The sequence below is a fragment of the Tachyglossus aculeatus genome, chromosome X1 (assembly GCF_015852505.1).
Source record: "Tachyglossus aculeatus isolate mTacAcu1 chromosome X1, mTacAcu1.pri, whole genome shotgun sequence".
NCBI classification, from domain to species: Eukaryota; Metazoa; Chordata; class Mammalia; order Monotremata; family Tachyglossidae; genus Tachyglossus; species Tachyglossus aculeatus.
The window spans coordinates 317,678-332,111 of NC_052101.1; the positions used below are offsets into that span (position 1 = coordinate 317,678).

At 44.5% G+C, this 14,434-nt stretch overlaps 1 protein-coding gene across 7 annotated transcripts in view; it reads right to left on the reverse strand.

The window, feature by feature from the left end:
• Nucleotides 1–14,434, reverse strand: part of ASAP2 (ArfGAP with SH3 domain, ankyrin repeat and PH domain 2) — a 176,167-nt gene that overhangs the window by 112,511 nt on the left and 49,222 nt on the right. For all 7 annotated transcript variants that reach the window (XM_038772085.1, XM_038772083.1, XM_038772082.1 and 4 more), the window contains exon 2: nucleotides 1,576–1,648. In XM_038772085.1, coding sequence (XP_038628013.1) covers nucleotides 1,576–1,648 — 73 coding nt within the window. The remainder of the gene's footprint in view (nucleotides 1–1,575; nucleotides 1,649–14,434) is intronic.

Sequence of the window (14,434 nt, forward strand, 5' to 3'; positions counted from 1 at the left end):
CACCTTAGACTTTAGCTCCAGGTTGGCCTGTGTCTCACCTGATTAACTTCCATCGACCCTAGTACTTAGTACAGTGCTTGGCACATAGTAATTAATAAATACTATAGTTATTATTATTACTACTACTAATTCTACTGAACTCTCCCAAGTGCTCAGTACAGTGCTCAGCCCAGAGTAAGTGATCAATAAATACAACAATTGATTTATTGACTGGCAAGGTGGAAATTCTCCTAGATTGCTTGCTTTTGCCCATTAGGAGTTTCTTCAGGAAGAATCTTCTCCAGAAGCCAGGAAGAAGCTCAGGAAAACTGCAGGGGAAAGAAAGCTGCAAGCAGGAAGCCTAGCAAGCATTTCCACTCAAGTTTCTGGGCTTCCTCTGCCAGACAAGAAAGGGCATTGACTGAAATTCTCTAGAGGCAGCTGGGAGGATGGTCTGGTAACCTGCATAACCCACTTTCCATTCCCTGGCACTCAGTGGAAGAGCTGGGGGAAGGCGGGAGCGGTGGAGGGAGGGGAGGAGACAGTGGCAGGAAAGATGCTGAGTGGCTCTACTGCTTTCACTCAAGTTATGTTTTTCAATTTGCATGTCCATTTTACCAGGTGGAATCTCATAACTTTTTAAATAAAGATTCATTTATGGCAGCTGACTTTTTTCTGCTACATATTTGGAAAAAAAATCTAACAATTTCAACTTTGGAAAACTTAGGACCCAAGTGAATCACTTGAAAATAATGGTGTCACTCTCTTAGATCTTGAGCCCCACGTGCACCAGGGGTCGTGTACAATCTGCTTATATGGTATTGACACCAGTGCTTAGTACAGTGCTTGGCACATAGTAAGCACTTAACAAATTCAACAATTGCTATTACGCTACCATCACTCATGCTCTCAGTATGCATTCGGTTAGAATGCCATTAAGGAATTTGGAGGCGCACATCTGACAGTACGAGCCTGTTCGGCTACAGCACATGGGATTGGAAGAAATGGCTGTGCATGCAAATGATGGCTGAGACTGCTACAACATGAGTTTTTGACTGCTACAACATGAATTTTCCTTGACACAAGAATGCAACTCCCATGTAAAAGCAAAACCTGATCTATGAGCCAATTTGAGATCAGGTCAAAACTATGTACTGTGTGAAATTTTATTTTCACATAAATATCGGGATCGAAACTGAATATCTAAAAGCAATGAGAAAAACAACCCTAGCAATATTCTATTTATTGGAATATTTCACAAACCATAGCAGCCACACAGTACTAGAAGCTAAGCTAAGAGGATAGAGACAACTGAAATGCAGTAAATATCTATAAAAAATGGGCCACCTAACCTTGTCTCCACATTTGATACCTGCTCTGAAATAGAATTTGTTTACATCAGTGTCATTTATTGAGTATTTATATTTACAGAGCACTGTACTAAGCGCTTGGGAGAGTACACTACAACAGAGTTGGCAGACAAGTTCCTGGACCACAAGGAACTTACAGTCACATTACTCATCAATGGTTTAAAGCAAAAGGCTTCAAGTAAAATACTTTCCAAAATACAATCAATAAGAAAAATAATGAACTCACCCAAACCAGATATGTTTATTGCTTTCACGGATTTCTTCATTTTGTAAAGAACAGTCCGATCCACATCCAGAGCCTAAAATTAAATTACAGGAAAAAACTGATCTTCAATTTCAACTGAGATGCATTAGTAAATACATAGTCTGCCAGGAGTTACCCTGAAATTCACATACTCAAACCCCAACTTCCAGGGAATACAACTGCAGCTGCGAAATGTTTTCCATCTTTTCTTTTCTAATTATAAGGCAGGGTGATTTGGAGATTGGGATAGTGGAGGAAAACTCTTGGAGAAATCACAATCAAGGAAGGTCACAAAAATTCCCCAAAGCCACAGAGACAATATGGATAACTTGGAGAGTCTTTTACAAGACCAGCACTGGTGGGTAAGAAAACAAGTAGTCCCTTTAATTCATTGGATGGTAAGGCTTCTCAAATCCTGCAACACGACCCAGAAGACTAACAGAAGAATTTTCACAAGTTTGAACTCTACAGCATTGAATGGCTGTTGGAAGACTATATGACCTAGTGAAAAGGGCAGCAGATTGGGTGTCAGGAGATCCAGAATAATAATAATAATGTTGGTATTTGTTAAGTGCTTACTATGTGCCAAGCACTGTTCTAAGCGCTGGGGTAGATACAAGGTAATGAGGTTGTCCCACGTGGGGCTCACAGTCTTCATCCCCATTTTACAGATGAGGGAACTGAGGCCCAGAGAAGTTAAGTGACTTGCCCAAAGTCACACAGCAGACAAGTGGCAGAGCTGGGATTTGAACCCACGAGCTCTGACTCCAAAGCCTGGGCTCTTTCCACTGAGCTATGCTGCTTCGGCTCTGCTCTGCCACTGGCCAGCTGGGTGAGCTTGGACAAGTTACTTGACCTCCAAAGGCCTCAGTTGCTCATCAGTAAAATGGGACTATAAAACACCTGCTCTCCCTCCCTCTTGGATAATGATCCCCATGTAGGACAGAGACAGTATCCTTCCTGATTACCTGGTACCTGCCCTACCATTTAGCATATAGTAAGCATTTATTCATTCATTCATTCAATTGTATGATGTGCCGCTGTTTGTTGCTGTCTTCATTAGTCTCTCGTTATACACCAAGCTCTTTCATTATCAGCTTTGGGTCATCCAGCATACATTCTGTGGCTGAAGAAGTCTTCAGCAAGAAGTCTTCAGCAAGTGTATGTGCTGGGTTTCAAGGCTATGGGCTGCAGCCAGCAATTTATTGCTATTAGGGTCTGCTGATAATTTGGGGCCCCAGGACTACTGGTGGTGGTCTGTGATTGGTTGGGGGTTGATAAAACTGAAGCATGATCAACAATCCCTGCCCCTTCGTTCATTCATTCATTCATTCATTCAATCATATTTATTGAGTGCTTACTGTGTGCACAGCCCTGTACTAAGTGCTTGAAAGGACAAGTCCGGCAACAAATAGAGATGGTCCTTACCCAATAACGGGCTCACAGTCTAGAAGGGGGAGACAGACAACAAAACAAAACATGTAGACTGTCTCCTGGATTCAGTGGGGAATCTGCTCCCCCAGCATTGTTGGGTGGCAGCATTTTCATCTTTCCCCTCTTTAATGCTGCAATCTTCTCAGAAGCATCTGTTGTAAGAGAGTCATTTCATTTCTAATTGCTGAATGCCAGGCTGGTCTGGGTTTTTTTGCTGTTGCCTCCTAAATGTCCATGGATATTTTGTTTTATTATGTTTAAAATTCCTGACTAGTCACCTACACATGGACTCTGGCACTAGGGAAGTGGAGCTGAATCCACATGCATTGTAATATAGATTGAGGAATGCATTTGAAAGGAAGCTTTAACTGTCTACTTGACATCTGAAAAAACATACAGAAACATTCTTTGTATTTAATGGGAATGCCGCTGGTGGGGATGTTTACCTGGGGGTGGGAGTGTAGCTAAAAACGTTGATGTGTACATGGCAGTACTGACCCCATAACCAACAGAAAACATGGTCCTTTGTTGTGCTGAAGAGTTTGCTGTTTATTCTGCAGCGCTAGGAAAGTGCCTGCCATTCCTTTCTTGATTGCACTTTTTTGATGTCTTTCTGCAGCAGCTGTCTCCCAGTTTTCGGCTGTGATGCTGCATGGTCTAAACTACACTTATTCTGCCCCTTTCATTTCAGCTCACTATACAGCAGCAATTTTGATCGCCTACTTATTCATTCATTCATTTATTTGATCGTATTTGAGCGCTGCGCAGAACACTGTACAGAGCGCTTTGGAGCGTACAATACTATATACAGACATGTTCCCTGTCCACAACAAGCTTACAGTCTAGTGAGGCGTGTGGGGGGGGGGGAGACATTAACATAAATTACATAAGTGCTGTGTGGCTGTGGGAGGGAGGGGGATGAGTAAAGGGAGCCAGTCAGGGTGATGCAGAAGGGAGTGGGAGAAGAGGAAAGGGGGGCTTAGTCGGAGAAGGCCTCTTGGAGAAGATGTGCCTTCATTAAGGCTTTGAAGCACCGGGAGAGTAATTGTCTGATTATAATATAATGCAATATAATATATTATAATATTAAGAGCACACCCAGAATAACTGGGCTCCTGTTTTGTGGACTGACATTCTTTCAGGACTTCATTGTTTGCTATACTGTCTTGCCACTTGATGTTGAGTGTGACCTGTACATAAGGCTGGTGAGATCAATCAATTGCATTTGAGTGCTTACAGTTCACATTGTACTAAGCACTTGGGAGAGTACACTATAACAGAGTTAGAAGACATATCCCCTGCCCACAAGGAGCTTGCAAGCTAGAGGACTGCTCAAAGTTGCACCTGGGTCATTTGCGCTGGGTTCATGCCCGCCTATCACGTAAAAGATTGGGCACCACTTGGCCTTTTGTTTTCTCTGTGGCCATCTCCCAAAGGATAGTCTGGCCTTCTCAATCAGGTCTTTTACTTCCTGACCTGCTTGGCATCAGTGGACAGACAGTATGTACTGAGGTCACAGAATTCTGTGACAGCACTTGGCTCTGTGTTGCCAATGAAGAACTTTAGCTCTGCATAGGGATTTTGTGATGGAGGCTAATACATTTCTTTGATTTTTCTCCCAGAGTTCTCCATCCATAGCACCAGGATGACTCCAAAGGTGGGTCAAAAATCATCTCCATGTCTTCTTAGGTTCGTGTGACTATGGCACAGTCATCTGTCTTCGGCAAGTCTTGAATGACTACGGCCTTCGATAATGCTTGAAGCTTGATGAGTTAGAAGTTCCTCACAGAATCCACCATTTTCTAGTGAATGTCCAGGTCCCTGGGTGGCATTCTTCATTCATCCATTCATTCAATCATATTCATTGAGCACTTACTGTGGTCAGAGTAATAATAATAATGATTGCATTTATTAAGCGCTTACTATGTGCAAAGCACTGTTCTAAGCGCTGGGGGGGATACAAGGTGATCAGGTTGTCCCATGTGGGGCTCACAGTCTTAATCCCCAATTTACAGATGAGGGAACTGAGGCCTAGAGAAGTGAAGTGACTTGCCCAAGGTCACACAGCTGACAATTGGCGGAGCCGGCATTTGAACCCATGACCTCTGACTCCAAAGCCCGGGCTCTTTCCACTGAGCCACGCTGCTTCTCTAAGAGTACTGTACTAAGCATTTGGAAAGCACAATATAACAATAGAGACAAATCCCTGCCCACAGTGGGCTTACAGTCTAAGGAGGGGTGGGGGGGGGGGGAGGAACAGACATCAATAAAAGTAAACAGGCATTGATACAAATAAATAGGATTATAGATATATACATATATACGTAAGTGCTGTGGGATGGGCAGGGGGACAGCGAAGGGGGGGGAGCTGAGAAAAAGCGGGTTTAGTCTGAGAAGTCGTCTTGGAGAAGGTGCACCTTCAGTAGGGCTTTGAATGAGGGAAGAGTGGTTGTTTGATGGATTTAAGAAGGGAGGGCATTCCAGGCCAGAGGTAGGACGTGGGCCAGGGGTCGACAGCAGGACAGACGAGAACAAAGCACAGTGAGAAGGTTGGTGCTCGAGGAGCAGAGTGTGCGAGCTGGGATATAGGGGAGAAGGGTGGTGAGGTAGGAAGGGGCAAGGTGAAGGAAAGCTATGAAGCCAATAATGAGGAGTTTTTGTTTGATATGGAGGTTGATAGGCAACCACTGGAGATTTTTGAGGAGGGGGGTGACATGCCCTGAACGTTTCTGAAGAAAGAGTGAAGTATGAAGTCTTCAGCACAGCCATAAGGACTAACCTGAGCAGAATCCAATCCTTCCGGCTTTACCTCACTGGCAGAAGGCAATTAATTACCCAGGGCACCCCCAGCTCTGACCCAACCCCCCCATACCATCATGGATCAGGGGCAGAAGACAATTACTCTCCCCACCTTCAAAGCCTTATTAAAAGCACATCTTCTCCAAGAAGTCCTCCCTTACTAAGTCCTCATTTCCACTTCTCCCACTCCTTTCTGTGTCACCCCTGTACTTGGATTTGAACTCTTTATTCACTCCCCCAAAGCCCCACAGCACTTACATATCTGTAATTGATTTACCTATATTAATATCCATCTCCCCCTCTAGACTGTAAGCTCACTGTGGGCAGGGAACATGTCTACCAACTCTGTTGTATTGTACTCTCCCAAGCATTTAGTACAGTGCTCTGCATATTTATTAATAAAAATGATTGATTAAGGTTTTAATTCACTAATTGCCAAAGTTTTATGTAAATACAGCTTTGGCAATTAGTATATATATGTGTACACACACACACACACATACATACACATTCTGTTTATAAATTAAATATGCTATCCTTCAGATTTGAAGATGTTATCGAGAGTGAGCTTATTATCTGTATGTGTGACTGGGAAGACCACATTGAGGGAATGAAATGATTTTCCTTGTCTACCCCATGGCATTTATTACCCGCTATGTCTGACTTTTTTTTTCTCCCTTATGGGGTCAGACTTTTCCTGAAGTCTCTGCTCTAAGACAGGTCACACCATCTCTTATTGCTGTAGGCCAAGATGATATGTTGTCTGTTTTCTCCTGTCTACTTCTGTGCCACAGTGCTGGAGACGTTGCCTAGCTGTACCTTTAGAGCACCTCTTCCGTCTCCCCTGTTGGTGCCGGCCCCACTTCAGTTCACCAGAGAGCAGCAGTTTAGTCACCCTGCAAGGTGCCCTTCCTCCACCATATGATTCATTCAGCAAAGAGGTGGTATCACTTCCATCTGCTTCTATTGATTGCACTATTTGTAACTGATTAACCATTAGATGTTAAGAATGTTGTGTTTTCTACCTCTAAGCTACTCACACAACATTGGACAACATGCTCCATTATGCACAGGATTTATCAGTTGCAGGCTGGAAATACTCTCAGTCTTTTTCAGACAATTTATCAATCCACAGCGTTTTGCCAGATGCTTCTGAGAAGTGATTTCTAATGACCTGAACGTCATCATCTATGCGTGGCTTGGGAGCATCTAGTTATCAGAGAAGAGAAGCTCCTGAAAAGGTGGTTCAGGGATTTTCAATGATGCGCATGATCTGTTGAGGATCCAAACTCGTGTACAACTCCAGCCTTCGGATTTCTTGTTACATCCTAGGGCATGACTGAGTAGGTTAACCAAGGCTGACCCTAGAACCTAGTGTAACTGGAACCTAGTGTATCTGACATCTATAAGCCAGCATCATGATTACCAAATTACCACAATTAATTTGGCAGAATATTCATGGAGGGGGGAAAAACCATCCCTTTTTAGAAAACTACCTACTCGAAACAGAGTGCAGCACTACAATTTCTTCACCAAAATGCGTACCACAAAGCTGGACATGGCACTCAAATATGGAAATGAAACAAATGAGCCCTATATGTTTTTTCTTGGAGGTTTGGTACCATAGATGCCTGTGGGGATTTGGATCTAAGCTGCCAATACGGCACTTTGGAAACTGTTTTTATCTGAAGGGCAAACTCCAACTGAATTAGACAAAGACTCCTCCTCTCTCCTGCTAATATGCTCCCAGCACCCAATGCCTTTCCTTGCCGGCTACTCTAGCAGTCTCAGTCACTGGCAACTAAATGATATTTTCCCACTGGGCTCCAAAACCTACTGAAGAAAAAACAAACTTCTATCTCAAATGCAACAACCTACTGGATTTCCCCTTCTTCCAAAGACAGACAAACGTTCAAGAAGGAAACCATACCTTCCCTAGGAAGGAATGTTGTTTTCCCTGCCAAGAGAACAGTAGACTGGAGACGACAGAGGAAATGTAGCAAAAATGTAGCATTCTTAAAAATTGAAATGCAATAGCCCTACTGAGGTGAAAGAAGCAGGGTGATTGAAAATGGACCGTTCCCTAAACAAGATGAGCTAGTACTCTGCCCACCACCAGTTTCAGGTTGTGTTACTTTTGGTCACAGAGCCAGAGTGGAGATCAGGCTTGGGATGGGGCCCAATAACTTTAAATGCTGGTTCCAAAAGAGCAAGAGGGAAAGGGAGGGAACTTTGCGGTTCTCATTCATTCTTGGAACAAAATAGATGCTGCGGCAGCAGGTGGAGGAACAGGACTTCTGTACACAATAGACCCTCAGCCCTTTTTTAATGATATTTATTAAGAATGTACTATGCTCCAAGCATCGTACTAAGTGCTGGGATAGATACAATCTAATCAGGTTGGACCCACTCCCTGTCCCACATGGGGTTCCCAAGTTTAATCCTCACTTTACAGATGAGATAACTGAGGCACAGAAGTTAACTGGCTTGCCCAAGGTCACACAGCAGATGAATGGTGGAGCCAGGATTAGAACCTAGGTCCTTCTGACTCCCAGTACAGAGTAGAGAAGCAGAAAGATCTAGTGGAAAGAAAACAGGCCTGGGAGTTAGAGGCCCAGGGTACTAATCCTGGCTCTGCCAAATGCTTGCTGTGGGACTTTGGGCAAGTCACTTAACTTCTCTGTGCCTCAGTTCTCCTGTTCTCCCTCCTACTTAGGCTGTGAGCCCCATGTGAGACAGGGACTGTGTCCAACCTAATTAATTTGTATCTACCCCAGCGCTTAGAACAGTGTTTGACATATAGTATACACTTAACAAATACCATAAAAAACAACAACTAGGTCCTTCGACTCCCAGGCCTGTGCCTTATCCATTAGGCCACACTGCTTCAGCCCTTCATCTCCTCTCCTCCCTGCCCCCCACCCCTGCGGGCCCCTAGTCACACTGGAAAAGAACATGAAATTGTAACTGAAGACGGTAAGTAAAAAGTGCCTTTGAGCTTGGCAAAACTTGCACATCCTTGAATCCAGTTGAGTTGATACCCAAAGTAGAAAGCAGTTTTTCTGTTTTTTTCTAAACCACAGTCTGTTACATCTGGGGTTTGTTTTTTCAATATAGAGAGAGTGGCAGATAGTGGGAAGTTCTCAGTCAGTTCACATGCATGTTCTACTAAAACACCAAAATTAATGAATTCTTTTCCAGTTGGCTGTCCTTGGGGACACACTTCATTTTTAATAATCATGTTGTGGAAGTGTGCCAGAAAACAGATAGGAGTCTTCCAAACTCCAATAAGAGTGCCTTCTTAAGCTGAAAGGAGTTCTAAGGCGGTGGGAGAGACGCCACAGTCTAACGGCCTTGGTAAAAAGGCACCACCTGGGTCATTAGCCATCGCACCCCCACCTCACCAAGGTGGAGAGTTTCACAGCTTGGTTTAGATACTGCCGTCAGCCGAGAAAGTTTCTGACCAGAGAAGCAACGAGGCCACCTCCTGTGGCGGACAAGCTTGGGAAGAATCTTGCAAGTAGCTACCTTCCAGGTGTAGCCAAGACCCCAGACACTAGTGAGATAGCTACCCTGGCAACCCCTGGCTGGTCCGTGGTGCTACAGCCTGGCATTGCCACTACTCTGTGGTGATGGTCATCATCAATGGTATTTATTGGGTGCTTACCGCTTGCACAGCACTGTATCAAGCACTTGGGAGAGTACAACAGAGTTGGTAGACACGGTCCTTGCCCACAATGAGTTCGCAGTGTAGAGGGGGAGACAAACATTAAAAGAAATGGATAATTTATAATACATCATTGACAGAAATGTAACTAAGTGGCCTGGGGCTGAGGGTCGGCTGAATAGAAGCTGAAAATATGGCATGGACAAATGCTCCAGGGAGCTGCTGCTGGTTGGGGCAGTTCAACCTAGCTTCTGCTACCACACATGGCACCACTGCTGTGCTTGGCACCACGATAGCCTCCCAGAAGTTCCCACCCCTGCAGCTGCCTTCTCCTGGGTAATGAGATAAAGCAGCACAAAAGGTCACCGTCCCAGCAAAAGGAAAAACAAAAGCAGGTGGAATGCACTGCACTAGGCGCTTGGGGAAATACAGCAGTTGTGCAGGGGGCCATCACCTGCTCTCTTCGAGGAGATGTGACCTTAACAATGCTTTCAAGGTGGAGAGAGTGGTGGTCTGGCATATATGGAGGGGGAGGGAGCTCAAAGCTAGGGCTAAGATGTGGGAAAGGCGCCAGCGGCGAGGTAGATGAGAGAGGGGCAAAGTGAGTAAGCTGGCTCTGGGGGAGTGGAGTGTACAGGTTGGGCTGCAGTAGGAGAGATCAGTGAGGTGAGGTATCATCACCAATTGTATTTATTGAGCTCTTACTGTGTGCAGAGCACTGTACTAAGCGCTTGTACAGCGCTTGTGAGGTAGGATGGAACAAGCTGATTGGATACTTTAAAGCTGGTGGTAAGAAGAGTCTGATGCGGAGGTGGACGGGCAGCCATCGGAGGTTCTTGAGGAGTGGGGGGTGGGGTGTGTGGGTGTGTAAATTTTCCTCTATAAGCTAAATGTGAGCAGAGAATATGTCTACCAACTCTGTTGTATTGTACAGTGTTCTGCATACAGTAAGCTCTCAATAAATACGACTGATTTAAATACAGAGATACACATACATATACATGTAAGTGCTAAAGAGTAAAAAGAAATATATGCTCGAGGTCGCTGATGAGTTGGGTGTTGGGAATGAATTGGCGAAGCCTTTTTAGTGCTCTTGCTCTCTACCCATTCTGTGGAGAAGCAGCTTTGGACAGTAAATAGAGTGTAGGCCTGGAAATCAGAGAACCCGTGTTCTAACCCCGGCTCTGCCAACTGTGTGCTGTGTGACTTTTGGCAGGTCACTTCACCTCTCCGTGCCTCAGTTACCTCATCTGTAAATTGAGGATTAAGACTGTAAACCCAATGTGTGACAGGGACTGTGTCCAATCCGATTTGCTTGTATCCCTCCCAACACTTAGTATAGTGCCCAGCACACAGTAAGTATTTAACAAATACCACAATTAATGGAATTATTCTGTAATTTGATTGGTTTGAGGGGTTCAGCAAAAAGAACGGGGTGTTTAAGGGAAAAAGAGAATTGCTATGGGCAACTTGCTAGTGCCTTAACTTGGTCACAAAAACACAAATCAAATTACTGGGAATTTAAGCTACTTAATGCAATTTTGAATATAGCCTCCTGTTCGCTGCCGATCAATTAATGATATACCAAGAACTCTTACTGTATGCAAAGCACTGTATTTAGCGCTTGGGAAAGTACGATACAACAGCATTGATAGATATGATTTCTGCTCCAGGGAGCTAAAAGTCTACAGTCTCCCCTCGGAGAAGTCATGAGGATTCCGTTCGTGAAAGATCTGTGAAGGAGGGGATGGTAAAGATTTTTTTCCAGAGGTCTGCAGTACTTATTTATAAGGCATCACCGTTAGTTGGCTCGACTGATCGATAGCATAATGAAATGAGCAGGACACGCTGTCCTATGGGACAACTTCCAGGTCTTCCTTCCCTATCTTCTTCCTGGTGATTGATGATTAGAAGAAATCAGTTTTACACAACCTCAATTAATATTTGTTTTTCAATCTGGCTGTAACCTAGAAATGCTCTGCATTTTAAACCAAATATCCTCTGCTGACATGCTAAACACTATCCAACAGAAAAAAGTGTTTACAAAGCATATTAGATTTGTCTTCCTGGCCAAACCATATCACCTCCATAAATGAGACAAACCAAAAATATTAATTTTAATTTTCAACCTTGTAATTCAGCTCTGACATAACTGGGTACGATTATGAATATATCAACTTTCAGGCTGCTGTGCTCAACAGGAGCGGCTTTCTTTGAAGATATAATGACTTCATAATTCAGTTCCAACCCCACAAGTCTCTCACCATGGCAACATAAAAAAAACCCACCATCTACATTCCATAACTCTGCCGCTCCAACATAATGGCTTCACACAGAATAAGGAAGCTGCAATACTACTGCCTGTGAAAGTGTTCATGTCATTAAAATCTATTTCTCAGACATACCAACATCTACAGACCTCCTTCGTTTGTACTGAAACCCAGCCTCAGACTCACAGAGGAACAGTTGACGATACAAAGCTTCTGCAAAGTGACTTTGAACTGGAGCAGAGATTTGATGAGGAAATCATTACCAAAACTAGTGGAATTGAAAAATAGCCTAATAACTACCAGCAGCAAAGTCTGAAGGTAGGGGGTAGCAGGAAGGCCTCTAAAGAACTCTGCTTTGATATGCTCTAGGGTTGACATTAAACTATTATTGTGGGAGTGGAATATGAGCAGTTTTATTGTATTATAATACAATCAGATCTTGATTATTCTGGGGCTAACGATCCAGTGTGCGAATTATCCAGACTTCCAATTTCTCTGCTCTTTAGGTGTTTTCCCTTCCCTTCCCTCTCTCCTCCCCCTTCGCATTTTCCCTCCTCCCCCACCAACCCACATTTCAACAGCCCCGAAGCGCCCGAGGGAAAGAGGACTTGTTTGCAGTTCTGCAAAGAGAGTGGGTATGGGAGGAGAGATCTGGGCATTTAATTATTCACGACATTTAAATCCTCTGTCACTCTCAATAATGATGCTTCACCTGAGTGTGGAAATATTTCAGTTTATTATTCTTCCAGTCATCTGTGTAACAGCCAGTTCTGTTGAAATTTCAACGTCGGGCACTGAGTTCTAGGATAGATTTGTGCTTGAATAAAACAAAGATACATTCAGTTCCATCTTGGATAGATATTAAATCAATCAATCAATTATATTTATTGAGCGCTTACTGTGTGCAGAGCACTGTAGTAAGCGCTTGGGAAGTACAAGTTGTCAACATATAGAGACGGTCCCTACCCAACTGTGGTCTAACAGTCTAGAATACAGGATAGCACGTGAGCCAGGGTTCGACGGTGGGACAGGCGAGAACGAGGCACAGTTGGCAGCAGAGGAGTGGAGTGTGCAGGCTGGGATGTAGAAGGAGAGAAGGGAGGTGAAATAAAAGGGGGCAAGGGGATGGAAAGCTTTGAAGGTAATAGTGAGGAGTTTTTGCTTGATACGAAGGTTGTTAGGAAACCACTGGAAATTTCTGACGGTGCAGGGAGGGGGGTGGGTGGTGACATGCCCAGGGCATTTCTGTAGAAAGATAATCTGGGCATCAGAGTGAAGTATAGACTGAAACGGGGAGAGACAGGAAGGTTGGGAGATCAGAAAAGATGCTGAGGCAGTTATCCAATCAGGATACGATGAATGACTGTACTAACGTGGTTGCGGTTTGGATGGAGAGGGAAGGGCGGATCTTGGCTACTGCCTTCTTCCCCCATCTCCTCCCCTGCTACCCCTACCTCCTTCCCTGTCCTTCTTCCCCAGTCTCCTCCCCCTGACAGCCCCTGGCCGTTTTCCTCCACTTCCACCTTTCCCATCTTTTCCCCTGCTACCCCTTTGCCCTTTCCTTCCCACCTCCTCCTCACCCAATCTCCCACCCCTACCCTGCTACCTCTAGCCCCTACCCCCACTTCCTTTTTTATATCTATTAATGTCTGGCTCCCCCTCTAAACTGTCTCCGCTGCTTTCTAGGATTCTGGGGGGCCAGGGGCCTCCCTCACTCCTAGACCCAGAATCAATCAGTAGCATTTACTGAGCACTTCCTGTGAGCAGAGCACTATAATGAGCAGGGTGGCACATTACAACACAGTTCAGTACAACAGAGTTGGTAGACCCTATCCCTGCCCTCTAGGAGCCTACAGTCTAGTGGGACCCTCAGACAGCAAAGGTAGCAGCCCAGGGCAGGCACGGTGAGTGAGCGGAGCAGTGGGCCAGGGTGGGACCCGGCCAGGCAGGCTCACCTAGACTGGCGGCTGCAGCGGCTGTGGCCACGGGGTTGTGGCTACTGTGGCCATCTGAGGGGAAACCATGCAGATGGGTCTGACCAGAGTCTGTGTGCCTGACTCTCTGGTTCCTTTCCTCTCTCCCCCTCAATCCTACAATACTGGCCTGTGCCCATAGGTGCCGTCATCACTAATGATCAATGTGCAGGAAAATAACAAAGATAGTACTATGAAATAATTTCATTCTTCTTTCTTCTATTTACTAGTAATGAATTAATAATAATAGTAAAAATAATAATTATGGTATTTGCTAAGTGCTTACTTTGTGCAACACACCATTCTAAGTCGGTAATCAGGTTGTCCCACATGGGGCTTACAGTCTTAATCCCCATTTTACAGATGAGGTAACAAGCACAGAGAAATGAAGTGGCTTCCCCAAGGTCACAAAGCAGACAAGTGGCAGAGTTGGGATTAGAACCCATGTCCTCTGACTCCCAAGCCCAAGCTCTTGCCACTAAGCCATGCTGCTTCTTAGAATTAAGTTATTAGCAACTTGCAGCTTTCTGAAAGTGTGCCTTGCACACAAATGACCAGCCACATTAGGTCTTTCTGGAAAAAGGAGCTTGACACAACTGCCCTAAATTGTGCTGAATGCACTTTGTAGGCCAAGGCAGCAGAGTGTCTACTAACATGAGATGTTAATAACAATAAAAACAATGATGGTATTTGTTAAG